Consider the following 22347-nt stretch of genomic DNA (forward strand, 5'->3'; position numbering starts at 1 on the left):
GATTTCTCTAAGTAATTCTATCTTAACAGCAGTTACACAGCAACTGGTTTATCAGGGAACCTTAATATAATGGAAATGAAAAACATTGTTTGGTAGATCATCACAGTTTTCATTCATCCAGCAGCAGGACAGATTGATGAGGTAATAGCTGTTTAATGGTAGCCTAAGGCCAGTGGAAATCAATCATCTGTCCATTGCGCTCTGTTTCCTAAGACAGTGTAAGCATCTCGCATGTATCTCTGAGCATTTTATCAGTTCTTGAAGGCCTCATCAATGTTTTTTATCTGTCCTACTGGACAATAGGCTCTGGATTCCTGCTTTGTCTATGGAGGATTAGCAAGCAATTTAGATAACCATATCTCGATGTCTAGACACACAGGCAAAGCTGATGGCCTGACAATGTCACGCGCTGAAACAGTGCAGCCCTATTAGGCCTTTGATTCCTGTCGTTTCCAGGTAACTAAGAAGAACTGCAGTTGATGGTGGAATTCTGTTTGTTTGTGAACAAGCTTTGAAGACAGATGTTGAAGGTGTTTGAAGAGAGTTCGGTTTATACAGGACTGCAGAGATGAAGGCGAGAAAATATGCATTTGAGGCAAGGAATGCCTAACAGGCCCACCATCTGGAGAGCTGATGAGCTGCATCTCAGATGTGGTGGTGAAAAGCAGCTCAATCTGCTGTGGAGACACGGAAAGAATTTGGTGGGACAGAGGAGGAAGAGACAGAATAGAAATCCAAGCAGGGGCAGAAATGGAAAATCAAGGCAGTTTGTGTTAAAATAGAATAGAATTAGCACAGATATGATCTTCTTGGCAGGCTTTTAGTGAAAATGACTGTGGCTGTTGAATGAATTTCAGAGAAGCCACTGAAAATGCAAAAGTGTTTGATGGAAAAAATGTGTGGTGACTTTTGCTAGAAAGAGTGAGCGAAGCTGAAATGCAAAAAAGTAGCACTTCTTGCTAGACTCTCACTGGTTTTTCCCTCTTCTCATGTATGCCATTCAGGGCTCCCCCAGCATTACAGACTTAGCGGGGGAGCATTTTTTTTTAGACACCGTGTCCTATAATGACAGGTCTCACCCTCCAACACCCAAACCCACAGGGCAGAAGCCAAATGTGAAGAGGTAAAAAGGAGGATGGGTAGGTTCATATGGGTGGGAACTAGTCCCATGAACATTAAAATGTAGGTGGTGAAGCCTTTGGCGCAGGAGATTATTGACTACATGGGGCTTCTTATCAGGCTACACCTGACTCCAGGACTGTAGCGGGCAATTCTGAAAGGGTGTGAACTCATTTTGACCTCCTTTATTTAGAAGAGTTGATGCATAACAGAGGCAGTTCTATAACCCGACTATGCACAATATCCTCTCTAGCTTATGAAATGCATTTAGACTAAGTAGCATTATAAAGAAGTGAGCATGTTTATAAGAACTGCAACTTTCCCCTGCAGAGGTGTGAAAACCAGCAGCTGAAAAAATTATTGCATTCTCATAAATGTGCATGCAACCTCATAAACCAAACAAACCAAACCATGGTCTGCTCATCACTTCAACTTTGTGTTATAATCTATGTTTAGTGTCTTTTCCTGTAGAATGAAAAACTTTGATTACGACAGAATGCAGCTGAAAAAATATCAAGGGATACTTTTGTATGCCTCTATGTATTTGTAAGAGGCATTGCTGAGTGATGAGCACAGTTTGGAAAGAAATTAATACTGTATCATATGAGAAAGTGATGACACATTGAAGTGTGAGGTTGTGTCAAGTCATTACTTTGTCTTTCCACTGATTGCATTTCTAATACAGTAGCTTATTCTGCAAAGTGAAGCTAAAATAGGTGCTAGGGAGTTTTTTGCAAAAAAAGAAAATTATGCTATAGTGCTAATTATGTACTTAAGGTTATAAGGTATAACTTAGGTTATTTTTCAGTAATGGTTTATCTCACTGTATTGAATGAATTAACATGTATGACATAATATGGTTAATTGTAATTGCTTTGGTAGTACACATCAGCACTAATTATGATTAAAAATGCCAATGTGTATGGCTTACTGGCATAGTATGTTGTTTTTCCCCTCAGATGATTTAATGATGGTTATCTCTATTAAATACAAACATTGTATTTTCAAATTAAAAAAGTGAGATATTTGCACTTTTCCCTTTGCACTAAGACAAATAACAGGAAATTTGAGATTTAAGCTCCTGCTTTCCTATTGTCCTTCCTAAAAATATATATATTTCATTGTCCTGCTAGGAATTTTCTCAGGAATCTTATAGAAGCCAAAGCTGAGCCTAGTTTACTTTAAGTGTTTCTGATCTGTCTGATCAGATATAAATAACAACAAAGCATTTGCGGTGGATAAATAGATGGTAATATGTACCCACTGTAACACCTGTACCCCTGAACATTCATGCAATTATCCAATCAGCTAATCATCTGGCAGCAGCGCAATGCAGAAACTAATGCAGATACAGGTCAGGAGCTTCACATTATGTTTATGCTGCCACAACTGGCTGATCTGATAATTGTATGAATGAGCAGGGGTACGGGTGTTCCTATTAAAGTGGCTGGTGACTGTATTGTTGCTGTTTGTATATCTGATAAAATGCTGAATGCTTCGTTGCACTACTTTAGTATAGTCTCTGTCTGTACATAGTGACTTCATTATACTTTAACTTCATACATATTCTATAATACGTTAAAAAAAAAAATAAATTCACAGCTGCTCCACCCTCATAACCACAAGGGTAAATGAAGCAGAAAAAGCCACTAAGAAAAAGATGCTACTACCTGTCAATGCTATTTTATATCAGCTATTATCAGATATTATGTAAAATGATATAATTTCACAGAAAACCAAAAAAGGAACATACAACTCTGCTTGTAAAAAACATATAACACTCCACTCACATTATGACTAACTGTAATTATGTGTAATCTCCCTGTGAGAACAGACTGACCGTCAGTGGGCTGGCCTGGCCTCACTTAAACTTCTCATAAAAACTTTTACTCTAGTCCAAATTTACTCAACCCACTAACACCTTTTTAACATCTTGATGGTCACTGAGACAGCCATCAGAACAATGAAAGGCATGTCATGTGAAGCTGAAGGGCTGAAAATGGAGAACTGCAGTTGTGGTTTATTTGCTGCACATCTGATATAAGTCTAAACAATTACGACTCAAAACATTTCATTTTTTTAACATTTTATTCTTACTATCATTTCATCATACAGAATTTTGTTGTATTAGTATTTGTACTCAGTGCAATGACACTAAAATTTAATCCAATGATCAGTATGTTGTGAGTCTTTTGAGACCTTACAGGTCAGCCTGTAAAACTGTTTTGCCCACGTATTCTCCTAACAACAACCAGTTCACAATTTCAGTTCTCATATTCAGTACATACGCTGGGTAATAAAGGCTAGCAGAATGGTGACCACTGGCAACAGATGTGTTGCAGTCTGGAAAAATCTGTCATATGGCAAAATTTTAACATTTTAATATACTGTATAGTTCTGAATATCACACACTTTCCTCAAGTGAAATATGTTTTGCTTTTTAGCTCAACAAGAAGCAAAGATATAACATCTCTATCTAGTTACCTCCAAAAGTGAAAAAGGAGAAAATTGCGTTTACATTCCAAGTACTTTCTGTGAATAAGAGATACTGAGACAACTGGTATCTGATTACAAACTGAATTGATGATGCTTATGTTTGTTTTACTTTGGCACATTGTAGCCACACATAAAGCCAGCCAACTGCATCTTTTCAATCTGCCGCTCATGCTGTATCACATAACACACGCAGAGGAAAGTGCTATCTAACCTCTTCTGAATACATCCAATCACAGATGACCATGATTAGCTAGTGTAGCTGTGACAACGAGGCGAGAGAGTATGTTATCCATCCCACCTATAGAGCACAGCCAGGTTTGCTCCCTTGGCTCCTGGCCATGGATGGCTGTGGCATCGTCAGGATTGGAACTCATGATCTCCCAACAATAGGGCCAACAGTTTTCTGTTGCACCACTTGGAAGTCCAAGGTCTTAGACATCTTTAGACGCGCTGACCGTTTTCACCACTGCATTTGTTAAAGTGGCTCCTTACCCAACATGATCTTTGCAGGAAATATCTTGTTTTTATTTAAATATATTTATGGTTAAGTTATAAAAACTTGGGGGTCCTCAAAACAAGTGTTTATGAGATACACAAGCTACTACATCATTCTACATGTTAACTCAATGGCCTTTGTAAATATTTACAGTTGAGGCCAAAAGTTTACATACACCTAGGCTAAAGACATTCAAACTAAGTTTGTTACAACTCCACACATTTCACGTTACCATACACTTCCATACATTGTCATAAGTGGGAGTACACCTGTGGCTATAAAAGGGCCTACCTTTAGAAGCATGAGAAAATCCAAGGAACTCAGCCAAGTTCCAACTCAGGTCTTCCTTATGAGCAATTTCCAAACAACTGACAGTACCCCAAGCATCTGTATAAATAATTGTATGCAAATATAAAAACCTTGGGACCACATAGACACTGCATCATTCAGTAAGGAGGCATAAATTAACTCCCAGAGATGAATGAACTTTGGTCCAAAAAGTTTAACCGAGAACCAAGACAACAACAAAGGAACTGGTGAAGCTGGAGGCATCAGGTACCAAAGGATGTACATCCACCATTAAGACAGTTCTACATCGCCATGGACTGAATGGTTCTTGTGCATGGAAGACGCTACAATTCTAAGACCAGCATAAAAAAAAAAGTCAGACTGAAGTTTGAAGGTGATCACCAGCCGTTTGAAGGAGTGTTTCCTGGTGAACAAAAACTTTTATGGAGGAAGAAGGGTGTATGGAGGAAGAAGGGTGAGAATTTTAATCCGAAGAACACCATCCCAAGTGTAAAGCATGGGGGGTTGCAGCATTGTGTCGTGACTCTGTTTTGCTGGAAAAGGGACTGGTGCACTTCAGAAAATAGGAGGATTATAGAAATAATCCTAGAAATACTAAAGCAAAATCTCAAGACATCAGCCAGAATGTTAAAACTTGATCTTCCAAACTGGGTCTTCCAGGAGGTCAGCATACTTCCAGAGTTTTAACAAAATGGCTTAATTGGAAGTATTGGAGTGGCCATCAGAAAGATCTCAACCCTACTGAACACTTTTGGATGAACTGGACAGCCAGGCCTTCTCATACAACATCAGTGCCTGAACTCCCTAATTTGCTTGTGGCTGAATGGGTAAATCCCCACAGCCGCGCTCCAAAAACTAGTGGAAAGCATTCCTAGAAGAGTGGTGATTATTATAACAGCAAAGGGGGACAGAATCTATAACGCCATGTTCAACAAGCACATATGGGTGTGTTTGGGCAGGTGTACAATTTGGCAATTTGGCAATTTAGTGCAGGTCAGGAGAAATGAACAAACGTTTTGGCAAAGTATTGTGAGAAACTTATGGAAGGCTACCCCAAGTGTTTGGTTCAAGTTCAGCAATTAAAAGGCAATGCCACCAAATACTGAAATAGTGTATGTGTTTTTCAGTGCACAGATACAGTAGGCATCTTTATTTAAGGATTGTTACTATTGCTGCATCATTGTTGCTCATAAATCTCAGGTGAATGAGTCAGAAATTGCTTGTCTGTGGTTTTTCAGGATAAGGGATGTGAAAGCCATTAAAGAGTGTGTGTGTGTGTGTTTGTGAGACAAACTCCCACTAAACATATCAGTGAGTCATATCCCACAGTGACTATCACAGTGTTGCATATTTTCACATATTTATTGTGTGGGAGAAAGATTATAGCGTAATACTAAGTAACCACACAAATGACAAATATGTGAATAATAAAAAAAATCAGGTAACCAACATTTTATACAACAAAAGCAGCTCTTAACATATCCATCTATCATCATTTTCTTCCTTCCAAAAGCTGCCAGAGGCTCAAGGCTACGAACACAGTGACTATCTCTCTATATTTCCTCAGGAAGTCCTACAAGGCCAAAATTTTAGGAGCACAAAGTAGGAGCCAGTGCTTATGAACAGAAATAAACTCTGGAAACAGTACCGGATATGTGTGCTTTTCCTAGAATGACTAATATGATAAGATTCCTAAACACAATTTGGTAAATGCTTTGGGACAGCATCCAAAAATTGCACCTGGCTCTCATATATTAATGTAATCTTGTCAGATCTTGACTGTAGTATTATAAAGTTCTATTAGAATTAAGATTGAATGGTATTATTAGATGAATTCCAATACATAATGGCACCATGAGTAAATGAACAATATTGCTTAAAGTAAATGTTTAAGCAATTGCTTCAATGTAAATGTCACTTTCAGCCAGTGTCTGTGTTTTATGTAATGCACTACTGGACTGCACATGCTTTTTTGCCTATGGGGAGATTATTTTAACGCATGATGTTGCAAAACTATAATGTGCTATGAACAGGAAAGGAATGCGCAGGAAAGTGTAGATTTCAGGGAAAAACACATACTCTATTTTTTGTGATACATTAGCGTTAACATCAATTATGTAAGGGCCTGTGATGCAAAATGGTGCTAACTTGAGAACTTCCAGATGTGTTCAATACAAGTCCTCTTTGAATATATTTATTAACAAGAAAGTTCATGAAACGTGAAACGGGAAGTCTGGATGATACACGTCACAAGCTATGCTGTAAATAAATCAGAGCGGGTGAACACGTTTTCTGTTTTTATGAAAACATACAATTTGTGTCAACACTCCAACTTCCCTCAATAAGATGTATACCTTTTATAGCCACAAGCACAGAGCTCCTGAATTAGACTGGAATTTAAAAGCAAAAACAAACGTCATGACAAGTTCAGTAAACCAATTTCTGTAGAAGTTGAGAAATCTGAGGACGTCTCTGTACATACCTAAACCATTTGACATCCCACAGGGACATGGGGCTCTTTTCAGGGAATAGGCTTGCGAGAGGAGTCCAGACAGTTTGGAAAGAATATAGGTCTTGTCTCTTGAGTATATTTTACAGAAAAATGCTTCACATAACTTTGGGTCACATAGTTTGTCCACTGAAATGCTAAAACAACAGGAGCAGAGGTTCCTTTGTGGCCATGTGCTGGAGCTTGTCAACATCACTGTGTTCAGATTTACAGGACAGACCCTCACCGGCTGCTAAACTGGGCCCCCACAGCTGTTTCTCATCTTTGAAGCTTGCTTGTGTTGAGCTTTTGTGTGCAATGACACCTTATATGATTGAGCGATGACAGCCATTTGCTGCCAGCAGAGACATGGTTGCCCAGATGTAGGTTGGCGAGAAGACCTGGCTCATCTAGGCCTCAAAGTGTGCTTTTACGAAGTTTTAAGAGCAACACCAGTGAAAATATTGGATATAAAGATATAAAGACATAACAAAATCATGGCTGGAATAGTTATTATTTTTGATCATATATGAGTTACAAAAATACTGTTCTGTAACTAGCATATCTCCAAAAAAAAGTTGTGGGTTGATGTTGGATTTAATCCAGATGCCATGTGGTCCACATATACTAGAAATATATGGCTAATTTACTTGACAAGCTGTCAAAATGCATCATTGTGCTTATCTACCTGAAACAAAACAAAGGAGAGAAAAAAGACTGCAACCATAAAATCAAATTAATATATAAAACAATTAACAAATTGAGAGCGTACTCTTACTTACATTAGTAGCCAGTAACCTTGAGTCAATTATGTTTTAAATCAACCAAAAAGAATTGTTATGGATTAATAGCATAATAGAATGGTTAATAGCAATTACCACAGTGTTGGTGAATTTTCAAATTTGATTGGTCAGAAGGTTTTTTTAATATATAATAGCTCTGACATTAGTGTCAGCTGCAAGGCAAATCACAGTGCTCATTCGATCATAATGATTAATTCACAGAGACTTATATAGTGGAAGCTCCACATATTCTGTCTAATAATATACCAAAGAAAAACATGTTATTTAACTAAGAAAAATGTATAACTGTTGATAAAGTGAAGATTTAAATTTTTTTTTTTTTTATGGAAGGAGCCTCTAGTGATCAAGAGTCTTCAGGATGGTGAATGTCATTTCTCAGTTACGGCAAGAGAAAGTGACAGAAACACTGTTTGTGGCTGCTGTAACAAAAAAGACCACTGAACTTGTTTTGTGGATGGTCCATAACATTAAATATACTATATTAACTACAAACGGACAAGAAGTACAATTTGCCATTCATTAATGGATTTTTTTTTTTTTTAAAGAATTCATTGGCAAATTGTTGTGGTGGAAAAAGAGGAATAAAACACTTTGGGACTTGCCAAAAGTATGGCTTAATCTGACAGCTGCAAGTAGCAAGTCAATGCACATTTGAACTCAAGGTGAACTCAATCATGTGTTCCTGACACCACAGTGTAACTCTCTTCACTCTAGGTATCAGAAAAGCCAACGCATCAAGCTATTTGTCTAGCATTACTCTGATCTCACTCTGTTTGTGTTTACTCAATCCCTTTGGTGCTTCATGAGACCTGATACAAGGCCAAGCGTAGACAACTAGATGACTAAAACTAGCTAGCTAAAACACAGAAGGGTGGTTTCCTGGACAGGGTTTAAATTAAGCCAGGAGTAGGCCTTAATCTAGAATAGTTAATCAAAATGGCTTAAAAAATGGCTTTCTGAAACACAGATTAAGTACTGGTTGCTAACACCTGGACTATGGAGTCCTGAACTAAAATAAACAAGATTAATTTAAAACTAATATCATATGCAGCAAAGTGCATATGATCACTTTTGGTAATTTTATTATCTGAGCTAATGTTAGCCTGCTTGCTTGCTGTTGTCCAGACTGTGTAGTCAGAACTCTCTAAGGCAGGAAGATGGTGCATGAAGAATGCATTCAAAACCTGCCAAATTTGACCTGACCAGCTCTGACAGTGAAGTACTATTACATGCATGCAAATCTCAGCAGCTCAGCAGCACCATATTTTAGAATATTTTTCTCCAATATTTTTCTCCATAACTCAATAATGATTTTTTTTTTTTCATTTTTAAAAAAATACTGCATCTATAGGCTACCTAACTTACAATATTAAGAAGCTACCAACTTATTTTCAACATGTTTCAATGCAATGTGTTTATCACGTGTTTCAACCTGTTGTTTGTTCTTCTTGTCAGATTATTTTGTACAAGCAACCAAGCTCACCATCACTACTGCTTCACCAGGACCTTATCAGAACAAATCTTTCTATTGTTAACATGCTGACTGTGTTCAGTGACTGTGTTAACACAAAAATAGTTTGACAAAAAAAAGTTGCAAGAGAGAAGGACTAATGGTTGACCGGGTGTTACATTTAAAAAGAGCACTATGGATTCAAGTGCAAGTCCCACTGGTTAACCACTGAGCTTAAACATTCTATCCATGGATGAGAAAGTTTTTTTTTAATGCTAAAGCTCCAGACTGCAACAACTTTAATGAGTTCCAGAGATGCAAAGACTGGACACGAAAGTCTGCCAACAACAACAAAGCCACAAAAGGCAAATGTAGTTCAGTTCCTGTTAGAGCAGCCTGCTGTAACCACAATCAGCTCTCATGTACAGTCAGGTTTTGCCCCTTACAGCATGGCACATATATATATATATATATATATATTTTTTTTTTTAAAAGGGCAAATGTTATACTGCACATACAAATGCAACGTCAAGATCAGGATTTTTCACTCCAGATAGAAAATATTTCTAAGCCTAACTTTGTTCTTAAAGGAAATTAGTGATAAGTGCACATTTATCATTTACAGAGAAACATGCGACACTAGAGCAGATGCTCAGCATCACAATCTAGTGTGGAAAATATGGAAGAAAAACATTCATGCAAGTATGAGGGGGAAAAAAAGTAAATATCTTGGCTCTATAAATCCAAACAAAGCCACTTTCCAGAATTTTAAGAGTGGAGGGCCAAAATTCATCTTTTATATGCGAGACAGCCTTCAGGAAAGCACCAGAAAGGAAAACAATTCTTTAAGTTTTGAGTAACTACATAAACAGCAGTGTGTACGTGCCTGAAACCCACAATGGTACCAGAAAGGAATGAACGAGGCCAGCAGCTCCTGCATAGCTAACAACATGCTAAAAGTGCATGTTTGTGATTTGGCACTAATATGCTGTGTTTGAAGGAGCAATGAAGCTGCAACACGTAACTACTGTTTGAGGAAGGGAAAAACAGCAGAAAACCCATGTGGTCATGAATAAAGAAGATTCAAATGTTTCCTTTGAATCCTGAATGTAAACATTACACCTGTGATATCCACCATTATAGTCTCATCTAAGTGTATATGAACTCATCAAAGGCATGAACAAGGGGAGATATGAAAATAATGAAATAGCCTTGTGTGGAAAGTTAACATCTGTCATGCAACTTTAGCCTCAGCTGGCCAAGATCAACCTTCTCGATAGTTTGAAACAACTATGTCCAAAAACAACAGCGTGAGAGCCAGCGAGAACACTGGACTGACCTGTTTAATCACTGTTTTTGTGTCATTAATTGTAATAATAAAAACATTCACATTTGGTACACAAGATTCTTGACCTGAGTAAATGTTTAGCATACAGTCAACTCCAGAAATATTGGCACCCCCATGAAAATGAGCAAAAAGTTTAAGTACCCACAATGATTAATTTTTAAAGCTTAAAATTTAAGAATGCTATATGGTTTGATAACACAATACATTTTCAAACATCAAGACTTGAAGGGCAGTTTCAAAATCTTTGGCACCCCTTTAATGATTAACCCTCCCTTGGAGAGAATAACAGCACTGATAATAACAGCTTTTTCTGTAAGGTATAACAAGATTGGAGACGAATTTAAAGTTCAAATCTGGAGACTGAGATAACCATTGCAAAACAGTGATTTTTTCTGCCCTACAACCATTTCTGTGTTGATTTGAATGTGTGTTAATTGTGTTAATATCTGTGCAGAGTTTCACTCCATGTACGCGTGGGTGTCCTCAAGGTTTTGTGGTGTCCACTTCAGAAAAACACACCAGTAGGTGGATTAGCTACACTAATGTCCTGAGGTGTGAATGTGTGTGCATAGTGCCCTGTGGTGGATGGTGTATTGTATGAGGGCGTATTGTACCAGTGTGATTTTACCATGCTAAAAAAAGATCAGGTTAATTGGAACATAATTTGAGTCATTTCAAATATTGGTTATCGTGACCTAGTTTCAGGATTTTTTTTTTTTCACTAGAAAATGTAAAATTCTTAAAGGTTATTTGGTTGTTTCAAACACTTAAAGGTTTTATGTAGAACCCTTCTGACAACTAATTTGCTACAAGCCTCATTATAATACTAAATTTTACATAACTATATATATATATATATATATATATATATATATATATATATATATATATATATATATATATATATATATATATATATACACACACACACACCATATCATTAAAACCACTGACAGGTGAAGTGAATAATATTGATTATCTTGTTACAATGGCACCTGTTGAGGGGTGCGATATATTAGGCAACAAGTGAACAGTCAGTTCTCAAAATTGATGTGTTGGAAGCAGGAAAAATGGGCAAGCATAAGAATCTGAGCAACTTTGACAGTGGCCAAATTGTGATGGCTAGACGACTGAGTCAGAGCATCTCTAAAACCACAGGGCTTGTGGGGTATTCCCGGTATGCAGTGGTTAGTACCTACCAAAAGTGGTCCAAAGAAAAACAACTGGTGAACCAGTGACAGGGTCATGGGCAACCAAGGCTCACTGATTCGTGTGGGGAGTGAAGGCTATCCCATCTGGTTTGATCCCACAGAAGAGCTACTGTAGCACAAATTGTTGAAAAGGTTAATGCTGGCTATGATAGAAAGGTGTCAGAACACACAGTGCATCGCAGCTTGCTGTGTATGGGGTTGCATAGCCACAGACCTGTCAGAGTGCCAAGCAATGAAAGAAGGTGGTCTGGTCTGATGAATCATGTGGATGGCCGGGTGCATGTGCGTCATTTAACTGGGGAAAAATGGAACCAGGATGCACTATGGGAAGAAGGCAAGCTGGCAGAGGCAGTGTGATGCTCTGGGCAATGTTCTGCTCGGAAACCTTGGGTCCTGGCATTCATGTGGATGTTACTTTGACACATACATCCTACACATTGTTGGTATTCCCTAATGGCAGTGGCTTCTTTCAGCAGGATAATGCGCCCTGCCACACTGCAAAAATTGTTCAGGAATGGTTTGAGGAACATGACAAAAAGTTCAAGGTGTTGACTTGGCCTCCAAATTCCCCAGATCTCAATCCGATTGAGGATCTGTGGGATGTGCTGGACAAACATGTCTGATCCATGGATTAAAGGATCTGCTGCTAACATCTTGGTGCCAGATACCACAGCACACCTTCAGAGGTCTTGTGAAATCCATGCCTCGATGGGTCAGAGCTGTTCTGGCAACACAAGGGAGATCTACACAATATTAGACAGGTGGTTTTAATGTTATGCCTGTTCAGTGTATATGGGTGTATATATATTTTGTGAATACATTTATATATTTAACAACTTATTTATATATTTACAATTTATTATGCATTATATTTTAGTAAATGTTATTTAATTTTATTCTATGCATGTGGATGAACTGAAACAAGCAGAGCTACCAGAGCAACCCAGCAAAATTGCCCAATCCTCTCAATCCAGCGATTTGTCTGTGTAAATGTAACAAGCCAGCATTTTATGAGAATACATAGCTCTTTCTGTTAGTTCCACCATTTTTAAAATAAACCTGGCAACTCTTTGCTTCATATCTTGCTTTCTTTCCCAAACTGAATAATAAATACCTACTGTTTCCTGCTCTTTTTTGTGCTCTACAGAGACATTCCAACCTTCCTGCAGTTCTATTTCTACATCTTTCCTGGATTACTTTAATATCTAAAATTTCACTTAATAGCAGGTGTTCTCAGAGCTGCTACATCTTACAAAACAACTACAATCACAGAAGTTACCGGCTGAATCTAGTTATGAACGTTTGAATTTAAGAATGTGGAGAAAAAGACAGATGTATAACTAGTAAACACTTAAAAAACATCTCAGAGAGAGAGTTTTCCCACACAGCTGTACATATACTGCATGCAGTTTCTCATTCTGAAAGCTTGCACACATCACTACCCTTCTCTCCACTTCCCCCAAATAAGACGCTGGAGTGTGTGTGAGAGAGTGCAGCTACATGAGGGACTTTTTCAGCATGATTATTCAGATGGGCTGAAGCTATTTCTTCTCATGATTCATGACCAGTGTGCTCCTTTTCTGTGACTCCCTCTGCTTTAATGTGGGAAAGCAAAGTTTCCCGTCGTTCATCCTTCATAAGAAGGAATCCATCCCAAACCAGAATCATTTCAAAGCCTAATAACAAAGTGACTTGATGTATCTGAAAGTCATCTTTTGTCATTTATCAGGAAAAGGTAGGAAAATAGGTGGCTCTCACTACAGCACACCACACAAGCATGTGACGTCATTTACTATGGCACCATGGGAGTGAGAGGACCAGAAGTGATGGCAATGAAGTGGAGTACACGAAATGAGACTTGTAGGCGGTACATCATCACTAACACTTTGGAAAGGAATCTTTTTACAGAGACTTCCAAAAAGCCTGAGGGCTTATCAAAAAGCATGTGGGTGGAGAGATAAGAGAGGGGACTGCGGGAGCGGGAAAGCATAAGTGAGTCAAGGGGGAAGGGGTTAACTGTTGGGGCGTGAGACTTTAAGTTAGTGGGGGGAAAAACGGTTACAAAATGATTGAGATGCCTTAGAAGTTAGCAAGGATGGGATGAACTGCTGAGAAAGTTGTGACGTACAAGACTATTACAATTAAATCTTTAAGTAAAAAAAAAAGTTATAAAATTAAAAATTAAAAAGGTTCATCTTACCAATCTGCAAAATAAAGCTTTAACATAAGGAACCTCCAGGGGCTTAATAAGTAAAACTCCATTAAAGAAAACATATACTCTTAGACAAAAGAACCCTTCAGTGGTTCTTCAATGCTTCTTAGCTTCCTAAACAGAGGTCTGATGGGGAAACACTCCCATAGGTTTCTACCTAGAACCTTTAAGGGTTCCTGAGAAAGCCAACCCAAGAGTTATATTCCTTTCCATGTTGAAAAATTAGACTTAAACATTCATTTACAGGAAATTCAGATTGGAATCAGGTTGACAGCTGGTTGAAAATTTTATGCAAGAGACAAGGACGTTCACAATATTATACACGTATGCCTTCATATATGGTGAGTTTCAGTTATAATCAAGTCGTCCCAAAAGGCAGGCTTTTCCTGTGTTTATTTGTTCCAGAAATCCCTACTGACTACAACAAATAGACAAAGCACTGCCTCTTTTCTCTGCCCCTCCCTCCCTCTCTCTCTTGCAAAGAAAAAAAAATAAAGGAAATACCGATTTGGAGGGAGATTAAAACAGCAACAGTGTTTTATCCAGAACATGGACACATTCCTCTATAATCTGCATTTTATAGCTTGCCTTCTTTCAATAAATGCTGTCTGGCTTTCACACAAAAAACAAACTTCAAGAGAAAGTTTCCTCATTAAATGAATCACTCTTTAGCTGAGCAACACGAGGTTATGTGACTCTGCACATATTAAGAGGGAAAAAAGGGATGGGAAGGAAATTAGAGAATTTCCATACATACAAGACTTGCTCTGTTTAATGTAATTATAGATTTAATAGAATTAACCCCTGAAAAGGGTAGTCGAGTGTGACGGAGTGAATGCTTGTCAGGATAACAGTGTATTCATCAATCAAATGAAAGCTTTGTTGTGGTGATTATAGGTGTATTATGTTAAAGCGGCATTCTGCCCAGAGGGTGTTGACAAATGCTAGGACGCTTATTGGGACAGAAGACAGACATGCAATGAGAAGTTCCTTTCGCTAATATGTGTGTACTAAAATCATTTCCAGATGTCAGATACAAATGTCAAAAAACTTCATTCGAACCTCTTAACATACAGTGTCATAAAGTAATTTAAACCCTACTTATACAGCCCAACTTATTTACATACAATGCATCAACATTGTCACATCTGATCTCTACCTAGTCAGTTTCCTTTCACAGCCTCTATTCATCTGTAAGGTCACACCTTGTGTACCCTGACTTACAGGAACGAGTGAAAATGTCACCCTGGAGTCGAGTCGGTGTGTGAATGCTCTCGTTACATTTAGGTAGCTGAGGGCTTGTGACAGAAAGGCAGGGTCATGGCCAGCCACCTCATATGAAGGAGGAAATCTCATGACCTCAGGGTCCAGGCTTTCCACTCAACTCAGGAACAACAGCCAGGAATATGAGGGTAGTTGCTCTTTTAATTTCAGGCTGGACACCTAAAATAACACACCACCATTTCTGGAAAAATCTGCATCATGATGATTGCATCAAAACAAGTGGTAGGAAATAGTGAGGAAACATAGATCGTATTTGACTTTCCCAGAAAGCAGAAAGATGGTTTATAGCAAGGCTGGTGGGATACATGCACTGAAATCATGGCAAATGCCAGTGAAAAAAAAGCCTGAAGGAAGAAAGAAATAGGGTCTGTGCAACTGGACTGTAACGTTTCTTTTAAAGGAACCTTGATCGTGAGTCAGATTAATAATTCGCCATTTTAATAATTCCAGTGGTCAATTCCTCTGTATAACAGTTAACTTCTGAAACTTTTTTTTTGTGTGTATTTTTACACATACAAGTGTAGTGTGTTTTAACTAGAGTTTAATTAAAGGCCTTTGTTTCTATCACAATTAAATAAAAAAAAAATAAAATAAGTGAGATTAGAAATTTAGATTTTATTCCAAGATTATGTAAAAGGTCTGCAGTACATTACCATGGCAAGGTAAGAAAATGGTTTAACAAGAACCTGGATTAACATTATGAGCCTACCTTCTCCATTCAATGCAAAGCAAATTAATGGTTGTTTGGGTTAATAATGTTACAGCTTGTGATCACATGCTGTGTCTTTGAGTCAAGTATAATTAACTCAATACAGAAGAAGTGGTGAGTCGTTCAGCCGTTGCATTGAAGGGTGGTCTACCATCGTGCATGAAAATGAATAGGTGATCAATAAAAACAAAAGAATCATCTGCTTAATCAGTGTGACTAGACATACAAACCCTTAACAACATCAGCCTAATGGTGACAAAGTGTCTGCATACTAATTAACCACTGGAATTAAAAAAAAAAAAGCTCTGTCTGATAGTATCATTTTGCTGGGAAGATTATTTCCAAACAGAGTCTGCGGTTTTATTTCTGTAAAGTCCCACGTCAGCAAGAGTCTGCCGGATGCATTATTATAAACAGAAAAAACACTTAGAAAAGGCCATCTTTAATAGGAGCCTTTACCAACTTCCTGCTTTCAAGAGCTTTCACGTCATGGCAGCAAGTCTCTAGAAGACAATCTGTGCAAACTTGAGGTGATAAACGAAAAAGTACGAAGTACCAAGCTCTAGAAGTGAAAGAGGACTTTTGAAAGAGGGTTTTTGTTTTTGTCTGTAGGAGGCACCTGAGACAGAAGTGTCAGGCTATTTTGTGTGTTAATTCAGGTAACATGCTGGGTCTGCACTCACACGGGGAGGGGGGATGTCTGTAGACTGCGAGTCCGTGGGTGGGCCTGGGGGCAGGGGACTGATAGGACCAAAGGACAGATCTCAGCTTACTAGTGGCAGTTTGACCACCAACTGAAAATCATGAGAATGTGCAGATTGTTAAAAAGTGTGACCCTTTGACAGGTGAACAGGACACACAAGTCATGGGACAGTAGCAAAATGCAATTTTAGCAGAAGCATTTTATGTTAAAAAAAAAAAAACTTCATTTCCAAAATGGCTGCATATGCTCAGAATGCAGCTGCCATGCTTTGCTCCAACACTAAAAAAAAAAAAGCTGATGTGTATTTCTATTGTTCTGTGTGCTGTGCTCTGGAGAAAAAGGGTGGTGGTCAGTCTGACTGAGAGGACAGTGTGTTCCCCATGGAGCAAGCGCACTGACGGGCGCAGCCCGGAATGACCTCATAGGTGTTTCTTAAGGAAATCCCTCTCCTCCCAGTCACAATGACCGAAATTCCTGTTTAAAAAAAGCCATCCACCTAGTAAACACCATAGCCTGGCCTTTTACTTACGTAATTCCCATATTTGCCTTTACTCATGATAAACACTCAAATTTTTCTTTCCTTTTTTGAGATAGGATGTGTGCAGTGCCCTAGAAAACTGCCCCGCCACAACAAAAAACAAACAAACAAACAAAAAAAGAATGGCTTGCATATCACATATCATATCTACAAGCAACTGACTGCTGTGCTTCTGTGGCATTTTCAGAAATATAAAAACAGAGGCTGCAAACCATAAGCTGCGTCAGTGGTGTCAATCTAAGAGCCACAGAAATGTAGGGGTTTTTTCTCCCTGGAGACTTATTGAACTAATGAATAGATACAGAGCTGATGGTGATGATGCAGATGTTAAAGCAGAAAGCTGGGAATAAACTCTGCAGTCCAGCTGGAATCCTATTGCAGAGCCACAGTGATAGAGACTCTCCTATTTAATTGTGAACTTGATCTTTCAATGCCTTTTGCCTTCGTGTGTGCGTGTGTGTGTGTGTGTGTGTGAGATTTGGCGTGAAAACACATAGGTGTGCAATTACTCAAAGCAAAACTTACACCAGGTTTCTTGTCCAGTTGTCTCCAGAAGCACTTCTACATAACAAACCACTTTGATTAACAGGTTTTCACAGAAGGCTCTGTGCAGCAGTTTGATCAAACATTAGTCATGTTGTCACCTAATTTCCACACAAACGAGGCCATGTGAAAAGCTTACCTTTACTTTGCCGTATGCTTACCTAGAGGGGTGTGGGTTTTTTTTTTTTTCATTTTCACCTCGTTGTGTACATCCAGAGAGAGAGGGAGAGAGAGAGAGAGAGAGAGAGAGAGAGAGAGACGAGCGGGAAGAAAGGAGGAGCAGTTCCATTACAAGTCTAATCCTGTCTCGTGCGCTGCTCCTTTCACTTCACTGCTCAGTTGGTAAGGTGAGAGCACAGAGGCTCACATCTGCCTGCTGAAAACTCCCAGGGTGCGTATATTTTCTCTGTTTTATATAGGCTATTTTATATATTTACTTCTTCTATTAGTGTAAGTTTTAATAGGCAGAAAAATGTAACCCTTGTTTTAAAAGTCTGTGTTTTGTGCATGCTTTACCCTCTGCACAATCTCTACACTCTCTCTCAGGCTTTATGTAAACTTTTAAACATGAAAAAGTGCTATACTGGTTTCTAGTAAATATTAGTAAAAAGCGACTGTTTTTTTCAGTGTAAAGTGAAAATTCCCGTTTTGTGTAAAACAGAATAATGTATTCAACTTTTGCTAATTTGAAATTCTTTCTCCTTAGTTTTTTTTTGTTGTTGTTGGTTAGCTGATTAATGTTTTGGCGCACTTGAACAGACCCTTATCGACGCTATTATTTGACTGCGTGTGTGTGTGAGTGCAGAGCTGAGAGCCGTTACATTTACTTACAAGCTGTTTGTAGGCGTACAGGAATTTAAATACACCTCATATTTCCATCTCCATAACCATCGAAAATACCGTCTGATAAACAGGTCTTTCTGATGAAGTCACCACACCGCCCTAACCACTTGTTTCTACCATGAGAACAGTTTTGTAAACGTTTTTATTGTTTTGCCTGGAGGCTTTTTATGTGCTGAGATGTTGAACACACCTCTTAATCAAACTGATTTTCTGGTTCGTCTAAACTGCCTGTCCAGCAGCTTGACATCTGCTCTATTTTTTTTTCCTTCAATTTATAATCCTCTTAATGATTAATGTGAGAAATCTTGCCTAGTTCATTATTCCATAATTCTATATCATCAAAACCTGGCTAGTGATGTTTTTTGTTCCCTCTTTTGCCAGGACTGTTTTGTTATTATGCCAAAAGAATCAAAATTGTTTCTATTAATTTGATTTGATTATTCATTCAAGGTTTGTTGATTAAAAAAAATGTCCGATTGGTGTTCCTTTAGGTTCTTCCAAAAACAAACAGCCCTCCAGACATATGGATTCCTGACAGAACTGATTTAAGCAAGAGGTGAAGAATAAAGTTGCACTCCCACCGCAGAGCTGACTAAACCTCAACACTTTTTGGATTAGTTATCATTTTCATAGTGGAATCATGAACTCCCGAAGGACTAGATGGTGACAAGAGAATTCTAATAAAGGGATTTTTACAGGAGCAATGGAAGCATCGCATGTTGTTTCTGTAGATGCAGGTCCAACAGTGATCACGAAGACCTCCGCTACAACATACCTGATCAGAATGTTCAAGGAGTACCAAAGCAATGCGGTCATTGTAGACCACTACAACTACACAGGAAAGCTGAATGGGAACAGGTACACGGAAGGCATGAAACCTGTAAATATTGCCTTCCTTATTATCTGTCTGCTAATTGTGCTGGAGAATGCAGTGGTTCTTGTTGCGATTTGGAAGAATAAAAAGTTCCACCTGCCCATGTACTACCTTCTGGGCAACCTGACTTTCTCTGACTTGTTGGCAGGATTTACCTACATGGTGAATATCATAACATCAGGGGCCAACACGCTCAAAATGACACCTGTCCAGTGGTTCATTAGAGAAGGTGGAGTTTTCATCACATTAGCTGCTTCCATCATTAGCCTCCTGGCCATTGCTATCGAACGGCATGTTACTATGGTGCGGATGAAGCCATACCAGGGGGCCAAGCGTGGGCGCATGTTTGCACTGATTGGCATAAGTTGGGTGCTCTCAATCATTCTGGGTCTGCTACCCATTATGGGCTGGAACTGCATGGGCATCCTGAACCAGTGCTCAACCGTCCTGCCACTGTACTCCAAGAGCTTCATTCTCTTCTGCATTACGGTCTTCTCTGTTGTATTACTGGCTATTGTGGTCCTCTACGTCCGCATCTTCCGTGTTGTAAAGTCCAACACACAGCGGCTGGCTGGTGCGCCACAACGTAAAGGTATCGCAAAGAAGTCCCAGAAATACATGGCCCTGTTGAAGACAGTCACCATAGTGCTGGGTGTTTTTATCGCCTGCTGGCTTCCACTCTTTCTTCTCCTTGTGTTGGACTTTTTTTGTGCAGCCCGAAGCTGTCCAGTACTCTTTAAGGCAGAGTACTTTCTGGGACTTGCTATGATTAACTCATTACTTAATCCCATAATCTACACATTAACCAGTAAGGACATGCGTAAGGCCATACTGAGACTGCTCTGCAGCTACTGCTTGATCGCAAAAGATGGACAGGTGAGGAAGTTCGGAATAACATTCCTGGACGGCAGCACGAGCAAACCAGAGATGCCATCACACAGGCTAGAGGGCCTGGAGACGGTCTCCACCGGGAATTTTACACCATCTACTATCAAAGCTATTTTTCCCAAAATAACAAAGAGTGTAGTTTTGGGACAATAATGTTCAGGCTGACTTTTACTGTGGTCTGGTATAATGAAGGGAATCTTGAGAGAATGAGCCAGTTGTTCAGAGTGTACCGAAAAGAGCTTCCTTATTAAAGAAATGATTACATAGCTGTAATAATTTTATATCAAGGAAAGCATCAGAGACAGACTGCTTCAGAAAGCATTACAACTTTCATTATGGGCCTAACCAACATTTGAGAACTTTCTTGTTTACTAATTTACTGTGAGATGATCAAGCTGAAATTGCGGATTTAAAAAAGCTGTGTTCTCTTTAAATCCAATATGGTGAGAAGCAACATGCACTTAAGAGCAAACAAAATGCAAGTATGACATTTTGGTAGATAGTACCATAACTAGGATTGTGTCTATGATGTTACATGTTACATGAGATTTGTCAGTGTGCACCTACCATATGGTCTAAGATATTACGCTTCTGGTAATATTTTTCTACACCATGCAGTGTTCACTGAGATCTGCTGAACGAGACATGCAAAATGAACATTTCATTGATACGTGGACAGAAAGCAAGACAGACTGAAGGTTTGTTGCTAATATCCCCCTCAGCCTTCATTTTAATGGGAGTGCGCTTATGGGAATTAATGCCAGTTTCATTATCTTACCAACAAATGTGTTCAATCCTTCCATTTCTAGAGTACCTCCAAATCGTACACAATTAAAACATTTTTGTAGCAGGTGCAGTGAAAACAAAACAAACTTTATGGGATGTCGACATGTTTTGTAGCTGATTATAAAGTGATTAGTCCAGCGTTAATGTAACTTTATGTGCAAATGAGTGTATGAAAAAATATTTATATCTTTATGTCTTGTAGATAAAATGAAAGTAGTTTCGATCATTTTTTAAATGGTTTGAACTTTTGCTAAATTATGATACTCAAATGTATATATGTACATTTATAATAAAGATGTTTTTATATTATTATTATTATTTTTTGCTGTGTTACTTTTCTTTCCTGTTTTTTCACCTACGTCAAAGGTGGTATAGAATTCAGTTGCTTGCTATATTGTGTTTGCTACACTGACCTGATGTGTCAGAAGGCAAACCAGCTGTTCTAGAGTATCACGTGATCAACAGACTTACAGGAACAGACAGCAAGGTTTGAGGTTTTTTTTTGCATTTTCGGGTCACAAACTAACCACAAAGCAGGGTCTTGTGACTTAGGGGATAACAACAGCGTTCAGCTAGCGCCATGTCTGTTTTGTTTATATATAAAATCCTGTTCATTGTTGATTAATTGGCCTTTAGTCAGTTATTTGTCAAAAAAAAAAAAAAGAAAAAAATTTAAATAGGTGGTCAGAAAATTGTCTTTAAATTGTTTTTAAATACTGATGTATGATGTAGGATGGCAATAAAGCAAATAAGTTTAAAATATCAGGCATGTGTATGAAGCCTGTTAACTTTGCACTTGACTGAATAATCACTAATTTCCCACTTAAGACTTGTCTTAATTAAAATGACAGTCAGATTTTCCTTAACATTTGGCATTAATTACTTATGTATTAATGAACAGTTAAAGGTTTAAGAATGGAATTCAGATCACTTCACACAGTTTTATAATTACTTCCTGTTTTTTTTTTTTTTTTTAAATTAATAGGCTTTATGTGAACTTGGCTGTAAGTTAGATTTTTCATGAGAAAATTTTTCATTATGCCTTTGCATTATCCGGAGCTGCACTAGCGTCAGTGTGGTTTAACCTCAGCGCAAGACGTGTGCCAACTTTGCCACCGCCTTGGCAAGAAATTTAAAAACAAGGTCACAGGCTCGTGTTAGGGTACAATCGCCCCGAAGCGTAGATGCGCACTGCTCAGTTACTCTCCCACCTCACCACAGAAACTGCACAACTGCAGCTTGAGTCA

The 22347-nt window shown here is 38.5% G+C and overlaps 1 protein-coding gene across 1 annotated transcript; it reads left to right on the forward strand.

Moving 5' to 3' along the window:
- The first annotated feature begins 17953 nt into the window (after positions 1–17953).
- s1pr5a (sphingosine-1-phosphate receptor 5a) lies at positions 17954–21418 on the forward strand. Its single transcript, XM_026917171.3, has 2 exons — positions 17954–18100; positions 19044–21418. Exon 2 carries the CDS (start codon positions 19256–19258, stop codon positions 20465–20467), a length of 1212 nt encoding a protein of 403 aa, XP_026772972.2. The 5' UTR covers positions 17954–18100; positions 19044–19255; the 3' UTR covers positions 20468–21418.
- Positions 21419–22347: the final 929 nt, after the last annotated feature.

The sequence above is a fragment of the Pangasianodon hypophthalmus genome, chromosome 13 (genome assembly GCF_027358585.1).
Source record: "Pangasianodon hypophthalmus isolate fPanHyp1 chromosome 13, fPanHyp1.pri, whole genome shotgun sequence".
NCBI classification, from domain to species: domain Eukaryota; kingdom Metazoa; phylum Chordata; class Actinopteri; order Siluriformes; family Pangasiidae; genus Pangasianodon; species Pangasianodon hypophthalmus.